Consider the following 21,521-nt stretch of genomic DNA (forward strand, 5'->3'; position numbering starts at 1 on the left):
CAATTTCACCCCTAGCTGATAGGCCGATTTCACTGTGAAGATACCCTTTGCGTCATAGTGCCACGCAATCGTGTCTTCCATACCTGGGCGAATCGGGATCAGCAATATCTCTTTCACATCGTCCAGATTGAAAAGGTCCTTGAGCAGTTCCTCATCCCATTGGTCTGTTACGGGGTTTATGAGATCACTAACCCGCGTAATTATGGACTGACCGCGGTAGGAGCTAGGACGTTTAGTTGTTCCTCTTGGCAGCCAGGGATCTTCCCACGTTGCAATTGACTCTCCGTTCCCCACACGCCAAATGATGCCCTCCTTCATCAGCTCACATCCTCTAAGGATGCTTCTCCATGTGTACGACATGCCTTGTTTCGGCCTAGCCTCCAAGATGGAGCAATGAGGGAAATATTTCGCTTTCAAGATAGTTGCACACAATGACTCCGGGAATTTCAGAAGGCGCCAACTCTGCCGTGCCAGCATGGCGAGGTTGAAAATATGCAGGTCTCTAAAATCCAGGCCCCCAGCCTTCTTATTGCGAGACAGTTTTTCCCAGCTCAGCCAATGGCATTTGTTCTTCCCCTCTTGCTGATCCCACCAATAGCGACAGATCATAGTACTGATCTCCTCACATAGAGCTTTCGTCAAATCAAAGCATGACATTGCATAAGTTGGGATGGCCTGGGCAATCGCCTTTATAAGGATTTGTTTTCCCGCTTTTGAGAGGAGCTTCTCCTTCCATCCTTGTATCCGTCTCCAGATATTCTCTTTAATATATTCGAACTCCTTCTTCTTTGATGCCCCCAGATGTACAGGTAGACCGAGGTATCGTTGATTCATTGACTCTCTTGGAATCCCCAAGGCACCCAGCACTGCCCTCTTGGTTCTATGTCTAGTGCCTTTGCTGAAAAATGCCGAGCTCTTCTCCTTATTTATCATCTGACCCGATTGTGCTTCATACAATGCCAGGATCTCTTGCAGCCTCTGGGCACTTTGAACCGTAGCTTTCATGACAATGAGAGAGTCGTCCGCGAAGAAGAGATGATTGACCCTCGGCGCCGTGGGACAGAGTTGAATTCCTTCCAGTGTACCATTCACCTCCGCATGATGGAGCATGGCGGAGAAAGCCTCGGCACAAAGGATAAAGAGATACGGCGACAGAGGGTCTCCTTGGCGCAGACCTCTCTCAGGTTTGAAAGCATCAGACAAACTCCCATTGACTTTGACCCGGTAGGAGACCGATTTCACACAATTCATGATCAGTTTTACCCACTGTGAGGTAAATCCCATCTTCTGCATCATTTTTTCCAAAAACAGCCACTCAACCCTGTCGTAGGCCTTACTCATATCGAGCTTAACAGCTACCAGCCCGTCCTTTCCACCTTTCCTTCTATGCATATGATGGGTTATCTCATAAGCCAGGAGCACATTATCAGTGATCATGCGCCCTGGCACGAAGGCCGACTGTGTTGGTGAGATAATGTCTGGTAGCAGAACCTTCAGGCGATTGGACAAGACCTTCGAGATAAGCTTGCATATGACATTGCAAAGGCTGATTGGCCTGTACTCAGTAATTCTCTCTGGATTCTTCACTTTTGGTATTAACACGATGGTCGTCTCATTCCAGCCTTGCGGCATCTCCCTTCCATTCAGGACCTCCAGGACCTCGGCCTGGACTCTATCACCCAGGATGTGCCAGAATTTTTTGTAGAAAAGAGCCGGCATACCGTCCGTTCCTGGCGCTTTGAGGTCTCCGATTGAGTCCAGAGCCTTCCTGACCTCCTCCACTGTGTACGGTGAGTTCAAGTGATCATTCATTGCCGATGTTACCGACTGGGGAACGTACTGAAGGAGGTCCTCATTTACTTGCCCTGCAGAAGACAAGAACAAACTTTTGTAGAAATTAGTGATAAAAGGTCCTAGCTCTTCCTCCCTCTCCACTACTCCCCCTCCCTCCCTTCTCAGCTTCTTAATTCTGTTCACCTTCCTCCTCTCCGAAGCATGAGCGTGAAAGAAGCTCGTGTTCCGGTCCCCATTCTTAAGCCAGTTTGCTCGTGCTCTTTGCTGCCAGAAAATATTGTATTGATCCTCCAAACGGCTCAATTTATATTTCAGGAGATGCTCCTTATTGATGTTATGTTGATTTATCTCCTTCCTTCTGTAGGCCTCCAGCTCTTTCTTTGCTCTTTTAATTCTATGTTTGAGCTCCCCCAATACTTCCCTATCCCACGTCGCCAAACTGCCACTAACCCTCTTCAACCCCTCATACGCTCCTGTCGCTCCTTCCTCAAAAGCCCGGTTCCAAGCTTCCTCCACTACATCCTCACAGCCTTCCTCCTGCAGCCAACTTGCTTCGAAGCGGAAGCATTTCTCCCCTCCCCCACGGCCTTCCAAGAAGCGCGATTGTTCATTTAGCTCCACAATGATTGGCCGATGGTCCGAATGGCGAGGATCCCCATTTATCACTTTATAAAGCGGGAAGAGACACCTCCATGCTGCATTCACTACCGCCCTATCCAGCCTCTCCCTTATGTAACCATCGGCCAAGTGCCAATTGTTCCTCCACGTGAAGGGGTCGCCGACAAAGCCTAGGTCCTCCAGCTCACAGTGCTCCAGCGTCCTTCTAAAAGCCTCCATAGCCCCTTGGGCCCGAGCCGGCCCTCCCTCCTTCTCCCCAGCGAACAAAATCTCGTTGAAGTCTCCCAGGACCATCCATGGTAAATCAGATTGTGCATGTAAGTTCCGAAGGAGCTTCCAAGTGTTTTCCTTCTCCCCAGCCTTAGACTCGCCATAAATTCCCGTTAGTCTCCATTTTGTGCCATTTTCCTCCCGCACATCGACGTCGATGTGGTATCTCCCCTTCCATTGTAAACTCACATTCACCCCTCTCTTCCAGAACATGGCTAGCCCACCGCTCCTTCTATTACTGTCTACCACCACCATGTTTGGCATATTAAGCTTCCACCTCAGCGGGTCCATCTCCCTTTCTATCAACTTAGTTTCTGACAGAAAGAGGATGTCGGGATCTTCCATCTTCTGCAGCTCCAGAAGACCATTGACTGCCGGCTGGTTCCCAAGCCCCCGGCAGTTCTGAGCCACGGCCTTCATTGGTCCTTGCAGGGCTGATCCGGCAGCCCCGCCATCGCTTCGTTGTTAAGGACAACAGCACCCTTCGCCTTTTTATTTAACATCTCCTCCTCTACAATGTCCATATCCTCCATCTCCCTCTTCTTCCCCACCCTAACATTCAGATTCTCCTTTTTTCCGACACCCTTCCTCTGTTTCCTTTTGAATGAGCCCCTTGGCTGCACCATATTGTTTTCGCCTCCCAGTGTGCCGACTTGATCGACGTGAGCAGCATTATCCTGCATGGCCACAGCTGCCCCTGCATGTGTCCCCATGTCTGCAGCCAGCCCTTCAGCTTCCTCGGCATCCTTGTTCTCCGACGCCAGCCCATCCTCCACCTCATCCTCCCCCTTGTCAACTTGTTCATTACCAGGCTCCTCTCCATTCTTCTCCGGGAACTCCAGCTTCTTCTGCGCAGCACCCGTCTGTTTCTTCTCCCCTATTTTGAGTGGGCTCGATGCTTCCTCACTGCACGACGGTGATTTGTTTCTGCTCACATTTGCATGCTTCTCCATCTCCTCCTTCCTCCAGGATAAGCTATCACTCCCTCTCCCCGAGCCACGCCCCGATGAATTGGAGCCTCTCCCATACCCCCAAGTCCTCCATTCATTCCACTTCTGCTGCTCAGCATGATTGCTTCTCTTTGGTATGAAAGCGCGCAGCCAGCCGCCGTATTGTCTCCTCTCTCCCTTAGCTAGGGTAACCGAGCAGCCATCGTAGTCATGTCCGATGATGCCACAGATGTAACAGAACTCTGGAAGGAATTCATACTCAAACGGACACCAAACCTGCGAGTCGCTTTCTTTTCCCGGTCTCATGAATCCCCTCATCAGAGGCTTGGTGATGTTGATCCGAGCTTTGACTCGAAGGTATTCGCCGACTGCGGTACCATCATCCCCCACATCCACATCCACCCCTTCTCCCACCATATCTCCAATCTCCATGCCCATATCTCTGTTCATCCATCCCAAAGGTAACTTGAACACAGAATTGTGTCAAAGGAATGCTCATCCATTGCCTTGCCCGGATCAAAATCCGACATCACGATCAGATCGTTGTTCGCCTTCCATGGGCCATCAAACAGGGCTTTCTTCTTCCCGGACTCCTGCGAGAAGGTAAATAGGAACACGTTCTCTCCCATCGCCTTGCACCTAACCCCTTTCAGTGGACACCAAGCTTTTCTGAAAAACTAAAACGAACCGATACAGTGGCAAATTGATGTATTATGCGATTTAGTGGAAGGGTAAAACGGTAAAAAAAAAGCGTTAACGAAACTTTTTGCTAGAAACCTTAGCTCCTTTATTATTAGGTATAGATTACACACATGAAACCACGGAATACACACGCACAACAAACACGCACACCGTGAAGGTAAAAGGTGGTCTCTGCTACGAACGATCGGAGATATTTTCTCGTTCAGCCTTATCCGATTATTATTGAACAAACACCACGTGGATCTTGAAGAGGCAGAGACTCTTAAGGCGGTGCTGCCAAAGCGAACAGCCAGCCGGAGCTAGCGGCTCAGTGCTGTCCGGGCAGCTTCTCCTTGATCTTGTCCATGAGTCCTTTCTTCTCGCCTGTGCCGGCGCCGGCGCCGGTCATTCCCGCGTGCCCTTGCTGCCCGTAGGCATCAGTTCCCGCAGCCGTGTGCTGCCCGTAGGCTCCGGTGCCAGTTCCCGCGGCCATGTGCTGCTGGTTGTCCTTGTGGCCGCCGGGAAGCTTCTCCTTGATCTTCTCCTTCATGCCTTTCTTCCTCCTCCCGCCCACACCGTCGTCCTCAGAAGACTGCAACAAACGACGGAAATTAGACTAAACGTACCCGCAGCAAACGATCAATGTATCTGAGCGGATCTGACAGAGACGCTTACGGAGCTGGAGCTGGAGGAGCTGCCGGAGCGATGCAGGATGCCACGGGTCTTGTGCTCCTCCCTGCTGGGCTGGAACTGCCCGCCGGTGCCAGGAGCAGCGTGTGCTCCACCCATGGCGTCATGCCCGGCCAGCGGGAACGGGTTGCCGTGCTCGTCGACGCGGTTGGCGGGGTTGTCGCGCTGCCCTTGGAACTCCATTTTGCCGGGTGAAGTTGTGGCTCGGTCTCGAGATCTCCTCTGGACACTCTTTCCGAATTTGTGTACAAATCAAGAACAATCTCAAAGTGTTATGGCTAACTTGGATAGCAGACTGATGCAGCCAAGTGCTATGCCTGAGGATGATATTTATACTGCAGCGTGAAGCTGACAGGATTGTAACGGGACTTATCGTCCTGGTGGCCGGTGTCCATGGCAGGGGTGTACGTGTGCACGCGTGGCGAGCTGGAAGGTGCGTCTTGTTGCGGTGAGCGTGAAGAGAATGGATACGTGTGAGCACGCCGCGGCGTCCAGACATGTCGGTGGCACCACGTACGTATTGGACTGTTCTGGAAAGGAGCTCGTGACTCAGACAGATCAGCTAGCTCGTACTGGATAGAAGATCACCCTCCAATTTATTTTAACTGACTCGCCTTTGGTACAAAAGTCAGCTAGCTCCTGCGGAAAGTCCAAATGTAGCCTGAGCTCCATGGCATTTTTTTTTACAAAATTCGAATTCAACATTTTAAAGTTTTTTAAAAAATTGAATTTTTTTTTCTTGATGTAGGCAATGATGTACTCTAATCTCAAGATAAAGTGCATTATATTCGAGGCTACAGAAAATGATAAATTCTAAAAAAATTGGAGGTTTCAAAATATGTATTGTTCACTTATTCAGATCCACGAATTTGTGAATTTTGCACAGCCCAAAATACCAAGTCTTTTGTTTTGCTTTTTTTTTTCCACAATAGTAGAGTACAACATTATCTTTTTTTTTTGACGAAAAGGCAGCCTAGCCTGCTTTTCATTTAATTAGAAGAGAGTACAAGACGTACTGGAAACTTGAAAGAGAGAAAGACTAGGAAAAAAAACTCCTAGCAGCTGTGAAGAAAAGAGTACTAACTAGTCAGGCTCTCTGGGTCTAAACAACAAGTCATAAGCTCTCGATTTTCCCGCATCTCGCCATAGCGTTGCTTCATCAATGACATTTGAGTGAATCCTGTTAAGGGTCGAAGCCATATTATTCTGAAACACGCGAGCGTTCCGCTCCTTCCAGATAGACCACCAAGTGAGCTGCACGAGCGCGGACCAACCCTTGCGTTTGGGTGTGGGGAGCAGAAGCTGAGTGGAGACAAGCCAGTCGTGAAGCTTGACAGTGTCGTAAGCGGGCACCAAATCAGCCGGGAGTTGAGCTGTATGCAGTACCTTCTCCCAAATCCTCCGGGTCACGCTGCAGGTGGCTAGCAAGTGCAGCGCCGTCTCTTGTTCACTGAGGCAGAGCACACATGCGGCGTTATGTGGCCACCCCTTTTTCATCAGACAGTCCGCAGTGTGACATTTGCCAAGAACAGCAAGCCAAGCAAATATACGGCATTTGAGCGGCGCCCCGCTATTCCAGATGGTGTCATGGAAATCAAAGCGAGTAGCACCCTCAAACTGCATGGTGTAGGCCGAGGATGCAGAGTACTCGCCGTCTGCCGTCCATCTCCACATAACCCTGTCCGCAACACCTTGGCTCAACTGTATGTTTGATAGCTTATCAAATAAGAGCATGAACTGGTTTATAGCTGGGCATTATCTATCTTAAGAAAAAAATTCATGTTTTTTGAAATGATGAAATGACATTTTTTTTAAAAAAAACATACTACATGTAGCTCGAGCTACAGAATACCACACTCCTAGCTCCTGGTTCTATTTTGTACTCCCACCAATCCCTTATAATTAGAAATTTAGAAGGAATTGGAGGGAGTACTACTTTGCAGTAGTGGTTGTATCCATCAACAAGTATGGGTTTATCGAATTGCTCCTTTAGTCAATATATTATTTCATATGTATGAATTGGCTAAAATAGAATGTCCAAAATTTTGAAGAAAAGATACGACCGTGTGTAATCTACATTTTTTATAGAAAATATCACATTGTTTCTACTCCTTATATTGTAAACAGTAACTTCTGTTTTTTGTGTAGGCACAACTTTCATAATTTAGATTCAAACTTGACATGCACAGTTGCACACACCTGCATACATTCTCTACATACATGATTTATGGCATTTTAATACTTTTTCTGACATATTGTTTTAGATGGGTTCAAGCACACCCAGGTGCCAAAAATTCAGGTCACACTATTTTATTTTAGCCTTATAGCTCTTTTCTTCAGTCTCGTATAAGTACTAACTTGGTACTCCATTTTAGAACGTAGTTTCATAACAAAAGCTTTTATGGAGGGAGGGATTACGCCGGCAAAAGAAACCGTTCTAACTGAACAAAGTATAGAACGACACTGATCTTATCGACGTGCACCAGCATCACGAGTGATGATCCCAACAGCGTCGAGTGCCGCTCAAATGCTGTAACTCAGTTAAGGCACTGACTCGTACCGACGTAGACGAATACCGAGCATAATCAAGTAGTACTACACTGTAACTCAGTTAAGATTCACCGCCGCTGTCACCGGGCACGGCAAGTGCGAGGGCCAAGCAGAGAGGCACGACGGCGTAGGCGCCGAGCTTGAGCAGCTCCTCGGTGTCCTTGGTGATGGCGCCGATGCGAGACCAGTCGCCGCTGTACCTGCAAGCACGCCGTGCACCCAGCAGCGTTCAGCAAAGACTGCGCAATGGATTCTCGAATCTGTTCACGGGGTGCGTGCCTATTAACGCGAGCTCACGTACCCGGCGTCGACGAAGCCGAGGGCGAAGACCACCGCGCCGGCCCGCAGCAGCACGCTCCTGCTGGGGAGCACGCCGGACAGAGCGTTGGCGTCGCCTCCGCCTCGCTCTTCCTCCTCGGGGGACTTGTTTGCGTTGCTGCGCAAGCGGCGGAGGTGGCGGCGCCTGCCGCGGGTGAGCACGGCCGTGCCGCCGCGCGGCGTGCACGGGGAGTGGACGGTGTTGGCGCCGTTGCGTTGCGCGCTACTGCGCAGCATCGTCTCTTTGCTCGGCTTGCTTTCTCGTCCACACCTGCGTTAGCGGCGAGAGAGGAGTGGCTGGTCTGTCGCGCTGATCTGCTGCTGCACAAGCGCTGAAATTCTGTGATTGGCTTCTATACGAACCCACAACGCCGGAAATGCAGTACAGTTGTACAGAAATTCTGAATTTGGCATCGTTTTTTTTTCCGTTAACTTTATTGCAAAGTTTGTTTCACAATTATTACAGCTCAAATGTCGCATTTGGATCGATACTTGTATTGTATCAACCAGCGGAAGGTCAAAATAGAACGGGAACAACGAAACATCAGCAATTTAATCTATTATGCAACCGCCAACCGCAGTGGCTGAATTTGGCATTGGTAGACAAGAAGAATTGAGTCAACTAAATACATATAAGTACCCCTTTAATATATATTTTTATACACAAAAACAATAGGACCCCTACTACATTATTTTCATTTTTATAAAAATCGCATGTACAAGCTCAAAAGAATCTAAAAAGGACTTGAAACATTCACTTAAGTTAATATACAGACCTTCAAAGATAATTTTATTCTTGTGGTTCCATAAACTCCAGCATCCAACTATGAGAGATTCCTTAAAGCAAACTTGGCTATACCTCTTTTTTTTTTTTTTTTGCATCCATCCGCATCTCAAAAATATCGATCTCAGATTCCATCTCCATGTTTAATTTTCAACAAAAGTTCTGGCTAAAATCACAGCTGATGAAGCGGCGTATATAATCCTCAGTGGCACCTTTTGAACATAAAACACAAGTCTGTGATTCATCATGGAATATTTTCCTTGAAAGAAGCTCTCTGGTGTTCAGGCTGTCCCGCAAGAGCAACCATAAGAAGAACTTGTGTTTAGGTAGAACAACCTTTTTTCAAATCCATCTCATAGGTGCAAGTGCCAAATCTACAGGAGCGCGAGCATTATGGACTCTTTTACTGGGGTGGTGCTTATTGGGACTAGATAACTGCCAATTAAATTTTGCCAAGATCATGCTCTGTATTATGCAACATTGGAGCCAATTAATCACATTACTCAGAGACAATCATGGAGAGAGGTAGATGGAATAAATCATGTACCTCTTCACTGCAGCAAATTTATACCGCCTTTTTGAGTGACATACTATGATCAATGGCAAAGGGACAAAGATGCAGAATTCCTCTCTCATAGAGGTCCCGTACCAATTATCTAACTAGAGTCTAACTGTAGCACCATCACCATAGATATAAGCGGACAGCTGTTGAAAAATATTTAGAAGCTTCAGGCAATCTTTGTACCAGAATGAACCACATGAATTGGAATTTTGAGGTTACTTATCTTCTAAATAGTGATCATGCCAAATAAGATTGACCTAGCGAATGGCTTTCCTGTTCATGAACTTGAACATTTTTTTTTCATGAGCAGAACAGAATTTTGTGTTTAGAGGTTAAGCACACCAAGACCTCCAGCTTTTCTTTGCTTTACACACATTTTCCCACTTAACCAAGCACATTCCTATCTTCTCAATTTCTTTAGCTCTTGATAAGAAGACTTTGGCAGAACCCTCCACATAATCCAAAGAAACCAAAAGGTAATTGCAAGATGCACATAGCAAAGTTAGGAATGACAGAAATAATGGATTTCAATAATTAATCTTCCTTCATATGATAATGTGTCTGCAATACCAACCAACCTTCTATCAATTATCTCAATGATATGAAGAAGTGTTCAATTCTTGTCTTTTTTACCCATGGGGAGCCCATAGAGGTGAACGTAAGGGATTCCATGTTGCATCCTAATACCTCAGCCATTTCAAGAAATATGTCAGCATAGGCACCATAGATGATTTACTGAAATTAGCTTTGAGGACAATAGAGAGGGCCTTTTCGGTTTGCAGTTCGTCCTAGCCATATACCAAAATTCCCAAGACAAATTGATAGTACATAAAACTTGGTCGCACAATCTCTTACTCTATGTTTCATCTAATCTTTCGGTTTCTTCGGTTTCATGTTTGATCAATTTCAACCCTTGTCAATCCCCGCCGTAGAGTCACCCAACTACGTTAGTGTAAAATCCTTAAGAAAAGTTAGGTTATTGTACCATGCAATGTGTATCATGTGTTGTACTTCCTCCATATAGGATTATAAGGCAAGAGAGCCAATTTGCTAAGACAATGAGGTCAATTTCTCACTCTAACTAACTAATGCATGGACCAATAATTTTTACATGCATCAAAGAGAGAGAGAGAAAAAAAATGATAAGAGAGGGAACAACATGCATTGGAGGATCGGGAGAAAATAATAGAGAAATTTATGTACTCCCTCCGTTCGCAATTACTCTCTCCGTCCGTCAATAAATGTATGTTTTTTTGGAAGTCAAATATTTTTTAATTTTGACCAAACTTTTTTTACATAAAGATAGCAACATAGGTGACATCAAATTATTATATTATTATATAACTACATGTCAAGATGAATTTAGCGATGTTAATTTAGTTTCGTAAATGCTGCTGCATTAGCAAGTTGGTCACAGTTAATAAAGTTTAACTTAAGACGTATCCAAACATACACTTATTTGACGGCAGAGGGAGTACCTCACATTCTGGGTTTAGTCAAAGTCAAACTTTATAAAATTGAACCAAATATCTAGAAAAAATGTCAAGATCTACAATATAAAATTTACTGTATTAGAATCGTTATAAAGTAATTTTCAAATTATATGCATTTAATATTACAAATATATATATTTTCATGTATTCTTGATGAAACTTTACAAATTTCGATTTTGTCTAAAATCAGAACACGGAGTAATTGTGAATGGAGGGAGTAACTAATAACAGAAATCAAGACAACAAAGAAAAGTGGCCTTATAATTCCTAACAAACTAAAAAAAAAAACCCTCTACCCTTCTTATAATGAGAGGGAGTAGCTCATGACGTGGACACTTACTGTATCAAAAATTACTAAACTAAAATTTGTTACATCATAATTTTAATTGCAAGTAATGTCTGTATGTATATCGTAGATTTATATAAAAATTAAAATCAATCATTTTAGACCTAAATCATGTCTCTGAAGAACATGGTAGTGATGGATGTCAGTGTAGTGGCGTAAATCAATGTAGACATTTAAACCAAATTTGGACTTCAAATCGTAATCATCTCTAACTTGCGTTCAGTAAGTTGGACTGTTAGAGGAGCCGGCTGCGCGCCTGCGCTCCTTCCATTCCCCTCCCCAGTCCCCCACGCCGGCCATCTCTCCCGTCGCGGCGGCCGCCCCCGCCCAGCGGCCGGACCGATCCGTCGCCCTCTAGGGTTTTGGCCCGTCCGCCTCTCTTCTCACCGATTCGCGCTCAAGGGCGCTGCTCCGGCCCGCCGCCGGCTGCTGCTGCCACGGCTTCTGCGGCCAGCCCCCATTGTGTTGGGAGCTAGGGTATCCTGCTCGCCGCATTGGGTGCCACACGCATCGCGATGGTGCCCAACGGGCTCCTGCCCAATGCATCGGCGGCGGTGACCAGGCGGCTCGACCCCGAGCGGTGGGCCGTCGCCGAGTCCCGGACCGCCGAGCTGATCGCGCGCATCCAGCCAAACGCCTACTCCCAGGGCCGGAGGCATGCTGTCTACAACTACGTACAGCGCATTATCAGGAACTGCCTCTCCTGTCAGGTATATAATGACTTTCCAAGTGGATCGATTGCTTCCACAAGTAACATAGATTAGTGGCTTGCAGTGTCATTCACTCCCTTTTAGACGGTAGGATCCAAATGAGCCCAGCTTTGAATTAACGAAGCCACATACGGCAGATTACAGAGTAGGTGCTGAGGAAATCAGCTTACAAGAAAAGGGGACAACACTCCACTTGAAAAGCTCCCAGTCCTCAAGAGCTGTGACGATAGCTGACTGGAGATTATGTGATTGCAAGATCTTGATGCCGAAGCCGTTGGAGAAATTGTGCCGCATCTGCAACCTGGGTGCTTCCCTGTCTTTCACTCTCTTTTGGAGTGTATCTGTATACGTGGAGTTAGTCAAGTGTTTATGCTAGGTTTGCTTGCGGCATTGCACTCTGGGACTAACTATGTGTAGCAAAATAAGGTCGCTGTTGTGTGATTGACAGAGTCAAAGGGGCCATAACTGTAGTTAATCTCTCAAAAAGTTGTGTGCCTGTGCTGCAAAGCTCATTATACTAATTACTCACACCATGAAAGTTGTGTGTCTGAGCAGAAGGTGACTGTACTAAGTATTCACACAGAAAATGGTGTATTCTGGGGTAGTCATTCTGTTCATAGAAATTTCAAAAGTGCATCCGTAGTTCCTCTACTTAGCCTCACCGAAGAACATGAGACATCTTTTTTTTTTTGCGAGTAAACATGACGGCATCTTATTGCTTCTCAAGAACTTGCATGTGTCCGCATGTGGTTTACTCTTTCCTAACCTGTTTGCAAGCTTTGCGCTCTTATCCAATGGAGACCCTCTGCAAGAGTGCAAGACCTAAACTTTATTTTGGAAGACGAACCTTGCTATCTTTGTAGTGCATTATTTACCTGTGCTTTGATGCAACATCATTTCCGTATGCGATGCAGCAGACTAGTATATACCATGTTAATGAATTCTTATGGAACAACACCATTGACCACGGTACAAGGTGTTGTTACGGTATGCAAAGCCAGCATCTCTTAGTCAACATTATATTTAGTGATCCTGTTCTGTAGTCCTAATTCAGTTGCCATGTGGTTGAACTACTGACTGGCATAGAACATGCATTTGTACTACTTCTAGATACGTTGGGAGATTTCAGTGTTAAAGTAGTTTCTTGTTTCTTGGAAAATGAAACTAAACTAGTTTCAGTGTTTGCTTTTCCTATGCAAGATTTTTTTTTTTGCTAGCACCTTGCCACTTTCCTGGTCCTACCTTTTTCTTGTGTTCCAAATATATACTATCTGCTATTATATGTTCTTGAAATAGAATTGACCCCTCCCCCGCCTTCAGGTTTTTACTTTCGGATCAGGCCCTTTGAAGACTTACTTACCGGATGGTGATATTGATGTCACTGTTTTCACTAATAGTGAAGAATTAAAGGATACCTGGACGAATCTGGTTCGGGATGCTTTGGAGCATGAAGAGAAAAATGAAACTGCTGAATTGTGTGTAAAAGAAGTTCAGTATATTCAGGCGGAGGTAGTCTCTCTCTGACATGTCCGACATCATATTTCTTTTTCTGTATATACATGGTTCATGCAGTAGCTATATATACCTAGGGTAGTGCTGATTTTTTTTTTGTTTTGAGCGGAGGGTAGTGTTGAATTAACAAGCTTGCCTGCACTCATGTGTATGTCGAAATTACTAGTCACATCCTATTGCTGTATTTTGATTTTTGCCACATGGGTCGGACCGTCCGAGTAGAACTGAACAAACATAGTTTATTCACATGCTTCTGGATATTCTATTTGTATAGGCTACTCCTTATTGTAAGCTGCACTAACCTATTATTTCCCAGTTGAAACATTCAGGTGGATTGTGTTATGGAAAAATTCTTCCAACTTCCTTCTAGTTCTCAGAATAGGGAAACATATTCTTCTCTTTATGTTACTTATTTTATGGTTGTGCTTTGTTACTTATATATTGCTGTCTTGTGTCTTCATTCATTTGGTACCATTCTCATATTATTCGTGAATCATGCACAGGTAAAGCTTATCAAGTGTCTCGTGGACAACATTGTTGTTGATATCTCATTTAACCAAGTTGGTGGATTGTGTACACTTAGTTTCCTTGAACAGGTGTGTCTCTTGTTTAAATCAACTGAATGTTTACTATATGCAAATAATCTGCTGGAATAATTTCTTTGTGTATATTAATACTATCACATGTACAGTGTTCACTTTATGGCTATGGTTATCGCATATAGGTTCGACGATCAAAGCAACTTGATTTTTCTTCCTATACTTGCTTCTAATGAATTCACATTTTATTAGGTTGATAACTTGATTAATAAAAACCATTTATTCAAGCGGAGTATCATATTGGTTAAGGCATGGTGTTTTTACGAGAGTCGTGTTCTTGGAGCTCACCATGGTCTTATATCTACTTATGCATTGGAGACTCTAGTTCTGTACATTTTTCACGTGTTCAACAACTGTTTTACGGGACCACTTGAGGTAATTTTTCTCTCTTGGATTTTACTATCCTGACATGAAAACATTGCTTGTTTGTTAATTTTACATTTGCAGGTATTATACCGTTTCTTAGAATTCTTTAGCAACTTTGATTGGGAGAAATTTTGTTTGAGTTTGTGGGGCCCAGTTCCTATAAATTCACTTCCAGATATGACTGGTAATCTGATATATTGTCTTAATCCTACTACTGTTTCATAGCTTATCGAAACATGGTGTTTGAAAATTTTATTGTTATTTGATGCAGCGGACTCCCCGCGGATGGACACTGGTGACTTGTTGCTGAGCAAGGCCTTCCTAGACAGATGCAGCCAGCTGTATGGAGTTGCGGCTCGCACCCTGGAAAACCAGGGTCAACCATTTGTATCAAAGCACTTCAATGTTATTGATCCATTACGAACAAACAAGAACCTTGGAAGAAGTGTCAGTAAAGGTAACTACTACCCTACCTAAAATAGTCTAATTGAAGCAGATGAATCCAACAGAGTTCATGCTTGCTGGTTTTGCCTTTTGCTAGTCATACGATGGACGTTATCCTTGTGTTTGGATTAAAGATATTTGCAAGTCTACATAACTATATGGTAAACATGCTAATTACTATTTAATCAGATTAAACATCGGAAAAATAATGTCCCATGAGATATCTTGATATGTTCAGATTCTAATTACTAAGCATTTTCATATGACAAAATGAATTATATGGTAAGAATTGTGCATAACTGTTATCTAGAAAGAGTGTGTTTTAATTTTTCAACCGGTGGAAGCTCACCACTGTACAGACATCTGTAGAGAAGTAACCAGCAACTACAACTTAGTGCTGACCAAAAAAATATCTCTCCGTGCACGTACTCTAAATGGCTCTTGCTCTATCTATGGTTGCTAGGCTTCCCCATTTTGGCCAAGCCTGGTATAGCTGTGCCAGATGTCTGATTCTTAAACAAAATACTTCCTTTTCAGCTATGTTGCACGGGTATGGCACTAACCTACTGTTACCACCAGCCCGTTCATGCGGGATACATGCATACATGTTTCCTTTTAACTTTTAAGTTTCTTATTTAAAAGAGAACAAAGAAAAAGACATACTCTACGGATATGGCCCAAACCAAGTTGATGTAAACCTATATAGAAAGAGGAGTGTCACCACACTTGTCTGCTTGACCCCTCGGTTGTTCCACCATCCAGCCTCCTCTAGGCTGGCAGCTGCATTCTCTTGGGTCTAAGGGAGAGCTGACACAGTGGGACTAAGAGGTAGCTGGGATAGTAAGCTCCAGATTGCAAGACTGAGATGGTGACTTCAAGAAGCTTGTTAAGAATGAAAAAGAAGAGGTCCATATGGGTCATATGGTCATGTGGTGGTGGCTGCTGCATATGTGTAGGGCTATGGTGTGTTGTGGGTGCCCTATTTACCATTGGTGTGGTGTGTTGAGTTGGCTCTACTGGTTAGCCAGCTCTATTGGTGAGCCGTCCTTCTAAGCCTTTTTATTCATTATCATCTTTTTAGTTTCTTATTATGGATCTTCTGTGTGTTTTCCGTTGGGTTTCATATCTAGCCTACCCCTAGTTTCTTGGGAAAAAGGCTTTGATGTTGTTGTTGTTATGGATCTTTTGTGTCTGCTCTCTGTTGTGTATAGCAGGTCATGTATTTTTCTTTGTATTTATATATTTTAATCTGGTGTCTCCCTGTGTCTGTATCTCCATCCTGTCCAATAACCTATTGAGAATTCAATGTGTAAAGTAATATATTTTTTATTTGAGTTGTAACTCATATAACTCACAGCTTTGTCCTGCTAACAAGCCACATCAAGGGGATATAAAAAACCTTTAATGGAGTAACGAAGCTTGTTAGACCCCATGTTGCAAAACCTTGTAGCCTCCAAGTAACTTACTCCATCTGGTCCAAATTAGTTGCCGCAGGTTCATTGAACCTAAACAGATTTTAGCCAACATTTTGCCTAAATCTGCTGCAATTAATTTGGATCGGAGGGAGTACCATTTTGATGTACCAAGCATCCCTTAGATATTGCTGGAAAACAATTTCTTACCCAGCTGGTAGAAGACCCAATGCCTTGAACTGCCACTCAGTGCACATTATCCTATCGGTCTGTGGCAGCTAATGTTAATAACTTATTTTCTGAATTGTGTTGGTTACTAATTTTTCATTATTTTGAATTGCATTTATCATTCCTTTGTACTACAACTGGTAGTACTCGGCTTAGTCAGCTACTCTTGGTAGTAGACCTATAATAGATCATGCGTTGACTGCATGCAAAGTACATGTACAGTTAAGAGATGATGTCCATCTCATTTTGATTGTTTAAGCAATTCAAAACCATAATATACGCTGCCTGTATGTGCACACTTCCTTTTCCAGTCTTTGTGGTCATTTTGCTGCTTTTATTGATCATCCTCTTGAATGCAGCAAATTTATATCATATTTTGGATTTGTTGAAAGAGAAGCTCTGACTGCTCGTTCTGTAAGATCAATGAAAGCACATCAATATGTTGTGTTGATAACCTGTTACTTTTTTCAGGCAATTACTTTAGAATACGCAGTGCCTTCTCTTTTGGGGCAAAAAGGCTGGCAAAGTTACTCGAATGCCCAAACGAAGATCTAGTTGCTGAAGTAAACCAGTTCTTTACAAATACATTAACAAGACATGGGAGTGGTGATCCCCCTGATGTCTCTACACCAAATCTATCACCTGAACATGCCCTGCAGGCTGTCTCTGCCGAAGCGTCAAACAGCCACGAAAGTGCAACAATGACCAAGAATAAGATTGAAAAAACTGAACTTCGAGCTAGTCAGGACAATTTCACTGAAGGTTCTCACAGTTCACATCCTCAGTCAGTCTGCTAGGGCTCCTACCTCAGTTAATTATTGCCAGTTGCTTCGTGTTCTTCGCTCTGTTACAAGCTATTGTCTGTTTCTTGGCACTTCTCTCATTATGTGGAACTCAACGAGAGGAGCAACAATGTCTTGTTCTACTGCTGAGCCCGAGCTTCGAGCACTTGCTACTACTAGTACATAAGAGATGGTATGCCTTCTTTGGTATTTGGCTGATCTTGGTGCCTTATGTGACAGCACCCACATCCTTTCTGTTTGACAACAGTACTTCTATTCAGATACCAAATGAACTGGCCAAGCATGAACTAACCAAGCATATTGGTGTGGATGGGTTCTTCGCACCGTCTCATTGGCAACAATCAACCATTCACCTCGATTATGTTCCATCAGAGCTTCAACTTGCTGATTTCTTTACAGAAGCTCAAACTAGAGAACAACTTAAGCTATATATATTCTCAAACCCAATGTGTCAAATCCACCTTGAGTTTAAGGAAGTGGGTGTTATGTATATATGATGTAAATGTATAGGTTAGGGCCATTCTAGAGTAAGCCAATAAGGCCTATGTATGGTAGGATATATCTCTCAGGCCTATGTATGCTAGGATATATATCTCTCTGAATCAAAGCAGTACAGAATTTGAGTTAGCGAATTTATAGAGACAATGCAATTGAAAGCTTACGTGGTAATCATTTACTCCAGAGTTGAAGTAACAAACACAAGCCAGAATGATGTGGCGCACATGATGACATCTTTTTCTTAACAGATTGCCTTTTTGTCTTGTTGCCATGATTGTAGCATATCAAAAATATTATGGAAATAGCAATGTATTACAGAACAGCATAGATCTGAGATAAAAGAATTATCTCAAATAAATTTGAAAAGAAACTAGTGACCAAATATCCTGCATGTGAGCGAAATGTCGAGTAGCATGTGGATTGTCAGCAGCAGATTTTTATGCATTGGATTCAAGAACCTGACAAATAAAATCGATGTGGGACTGCTTTATTTGAAATCCGAAACTAACACAGTAGAGGACCTCCTCACACATTATGCATGGATTATAGATATTATCCACACAAAAAAATCGAATCGTTAATGAACGGTGCCAGCTGCATCGTCTTTACATCCAACACATGCTATTTTGTGATACTTCTGCAATATGGTACGCGCCACTTTTACCCTGAGAGGGCAGAGTTGGCTGGCACTGCCTCCTTTTAGAGGAGTAGCACTAAGAAGTGAGGAGCCACGAATCTTCCACTGGAAACATGAATCCTGAGTCTTTCCCAGCAAGGCAGCAATGCATGACCTGAAATCTGTGTTATTGCCATAATTTGCTTCAAACAAGGTAGCGGAAGAGAGAACCCTTGCTATGAACAATTCAATTCAAGATTTTTTTAAAGGGAGCAACAAAAGACGTTTCTGTGCATAAGAAAAACTTTTGAACACAATTTTGTTGTTGTAAGCAGCTGCTAATTATTACTATTCACTACAGTAGCTCTTCACTTTGACCAGGCATGGGGTAAAAGTAATATTTCACAAGAGTATGCACTGCTATGCTGCCGCCTGCTCTGTCTGTATGCGAGTAGCGATTAATCGGAATTCAAATAATTAACTGATTTATTTCGTCGGCTATTAATCATTGCAATCTACATAAATTAGCAAAAACAGTGTATGTAAGAAAGAAATAGTATGTGCGTCTCTATATACTTGGTCCTACTTCTCTAGAGCACAAATGGCTAAAACATGTACGCTTCTCCTTCTTGAGCTAATCTTCAAGGTCACGAGCGACTCAAGATCCACCAGCTGACACCACGTTTCTACCTTCCACTTCTCCTCCTCTGACCTAAAGTTTCTATTCTTCCACCACCTACCCAGGGTATTACCCCTCTTGAAGGCGGCCTCGAGCTCCTGGACGAGCTCCTCAAGGTGGTTGATCTCCTGTATCCGAGGTATGGTGGTAAACTGCGAGGAATTGGGCACGGGGGGCAAGGAACTAGTTGGCGATGGCGGGAATCGAGCAGCTGGAGGCGAGAATCAAGCGGGAGCTTCGTAAAACCTACTTGATTAGGGCGGGGTAGCACCCGTATAGGTGATATGCGTTGAAAATGTTGTATTTTTTTACCAAGTGTAATAATTAATCGGGAACATACCTAGTAATCGGAATATCGAAACGGTTATTCAAGCTACAGGATTATCACAAACAGTTTATTGGTAATCGACACGTTCAGGTACCGAGTAATGATTAATCGGTCTATTAATTGCTAATTCGGCCGTTTTTTTCAAACAGTGATCACTGAAACTAAAAAAAACAAGGGCTAGTTTGCAGCTAAACTTCACAATGCACCTTTGGAGGTCGACACGTAGGGGCTGCGATGTTCTTGAAGTAGTCTAGCAACGCAAAAGTGGATGCTACCTATTTACATGAAAATAAACCAGATATGGCAAGTGATTATTGCAATATATTTCTTGCATTTCTGTACTTCTCAGTGAAAGAGTAAGAGCTCATGCTGAGGAATCAGATGAGGACGCTTTATTGCTACACATTTGACTATTTGACGCGAAGAGCTATTTCTGACCGCGTCGCTTCCCCAAATTGACAGTACTAGGAGATGGAGGACAGTCGAGCATTTGTTGTCTGCAATTTACTCCACCCTACATAGCCCTGCTCTTCCTCCCCCCTGCTGATCACCCACCGCCGCCCGCCGCCCGCCGCCGATGCCATCCCCTCCTTTGCCCAAGCCTGCGTGCCCCCCTCTCCTCCTCGCGCTCGCCGTCGCCGCGACGCTGCTGTACGCCGCCGGGCTCCACGCGACACTCGCGCGCGTCCGCCCCGCGCCGAACCCAGCCACGATGCGCGACGGGCAGACGACCCTCGCGCTCCGCCTCGCCAAGCAGCTCGCGCCGGCAAGCGGCGACAACACCGCCACCAAGGGCAACGTCGCCTTCTCCCCGGTGTCCATCCACACGGCGCTGTCCCTCGTGGCCGCGGGGGCGCGCGGCGCCACGCTCGACCAGCTGCTCGCCTTCCTCGGGGCGCCGTCTGCGGCGGCCCTCGCCGACTCCGGACGCCGCGTGTCGTTGCCTATTCGACAGTGCCTCGGAAGAGGGATCCTCACGAGGGGGAGAAGAAGTAGGGGCCATAGGGCGGAGTGCACACGGGACGGTGGTACGCGATTTACCCAGCTTCGGAACACCTGCACGATGACAGGGCCTACTGCTGCTTGTCTGGAATTATCTGGGCGCTTTCGCGTTGTTACAATGAGTTGTGGTTGTGCCTCTAGGGCTCCCAGGATCCGGCTTATAAAGGCGCACAGATCTAGGGTTTACATGGAGAGTCCTAGCCGGAATACAAGTTGCCTAACTACGGTACAATGTCTTGCCGTGTACGTCAAGGATCCGCCTTCCTCCAAATACGTGCTGGATCCGGATACTTCATGGGCTGTCACGGATCCGGCCTCCTTCGTAGGTCGGTGAGATCCGGCTTCTCGTTCCTGGGCTGGACTTCATCCTTCAGGATCTACAGCAGACTCGGGCCGCCCGATGGGCCACATGCCTCACCACCAACTATGGGCCACCCGGGCTTGCCGGATCTAGGCCATGCCGTTGATATACCCATAAAGTATACCCACAACAGTAGCCCCGAAGTTCTCCGAGATTCATCATTCCTCCGACTTCATTCAGCTCGGATCCGAAGAGAATCTTGAAGAGCTTCAAAACTTTTACTCGATTCCGGGTTCATTCACTCGGAAATCCTTCGTCTTCAGATCGGGTATTGCAACGGAGATTCCGCTTTTCCCGCGCACAACCTCCTTATTTCCCGCGCTAAATTTTCGCAGATGCAAACCTTTAGCCGGAAATTTCGGGAGCGCATGGTTAAGTTACCTCCACGTCATTTTACCGCACTTGACCTAAGACACGTGTCATCCATCCAACGGTGCGACCGTTCCGTTTCCACCGTTGGATCCGAATCCCGAATCTCCGCGCGTGGCCTATAAATACCCCGCAGCTCGGTAATTTTTCATTCTTTCACCGCACCTCACCACTTCATCTTCTTCCTCGCGCCGCGCCGCCCGACGGATCTCAACTCCGGCGATCTCTCGCACGGGAAACTTTTCCCGCCGCCACTCCAAGGCCTCCCCGACCTCGAGATCTGCGTGTTTGATCGGGATTTTTCCTCCGCCGCCGTTTAGTGGTCTTCGGAAGCGCAACGCTGCAAGTCCGGCCAGCACAATCTCGCCGGCGTCCCACGGAACCACCGCGCCATTAACGGTAAGTGCGCCGGTCTCGTAGAAGAAGAAGTGTAGCGTAGATTCTGATTACTCAAATATTTTAAATGGGTGCGGCCGGAAGCATGCCAATCGATTCACCGCATTGTACTGGTAGCTCTCCGAGTAGCCCAAATCCCAAT

The 21,521-nt window shown here is 45.1% G+C and overlaps 3 protein-coding genes across 3 annotated transcripts; 1 reads left to right on the forward strand and 2 right to left on the reverse strand.

The window, feature by feature from the left end:
• Positions 1-4,499: 4,499 nt before the first annotated feature.
• LOC124696619 (dehydrin Rab15-like) lies at positions 4,500-7,668 on the reverse strand. The gene is made up of 3 exons (XM_047229325.1): positions 7,626-7,668; positions 4,989-5,642; positions 4,500-4,905 (listed from the first exon to the last, which is right to left on the reverse strand). Exons 2-3 carry the CDS (start codon positions 5,184-5,186, stop codon positions 4,642-4,644), a joined length of 462 nt encoding a protein of 153 aa, XP_047085281.1. The 5' UTR covers positions 5,187-5,642; positions 7,626-7,668; the 3' UTR covers positions 4,500-4,641.
• LOC124694977 lies at positions 7,383-8,108 on the reverse strand. The gene is made up of 2 exons (XM_047227896.1): positions 7,855-8,108; positions 7,383-7,753 (listed from the first exon to the last, which is right to left on the reverse strand). The coding sequence occupies exons 1-2, from the start codon at positions 8,106-8,108 to the stop codon at positions 7,615-7,617; spliced, it is 393 nt and encodes a 130-aa protein (XP_047083852.1). The 3' UTR covers positions 7,383-7,614.
• A 3,463-nt stretch (positions 8,109-11,571) lies between these two features.
• On the forward strand, positions 11,572-17,642 carry LOC124694978. The gene is made up of 7 exons (XM_047227897.1): positions 11,572-11,766; positions 13,087-13,275; positions 13,782-13,874; positions 14,070-14,252; positions 14,325-14,427; positions 14,515-14,700; positions 16,799-17,642. The coding sequence occupies exons 1-7, from the start codon at positions 11,572-11,574 to the stop codon at positions 17,122-17,124; spliced, it is 1,275 nt and encodes a 424-aa protein (XP_047083853.1). The 3' UTR covers positions 17,125-17,642.
• Positions 17,643-21,521: the final 3,879 nt, after the last annotated feature.

This window comes from Lolium rigidum, chromosome 3 (genome assembly GCF_022539505.1).
Source record: "Lolium rigidum isolate FL_2022 chromosome 3, APGP_CSIRO_Lrig_0.1, whole genome shotgun sequence".
NCBI lineage: Eukaryota > Viridiplantae > Streptophyta > Magnoliopsida > Poales > Poaceae > Lolium > Lolium rigidum.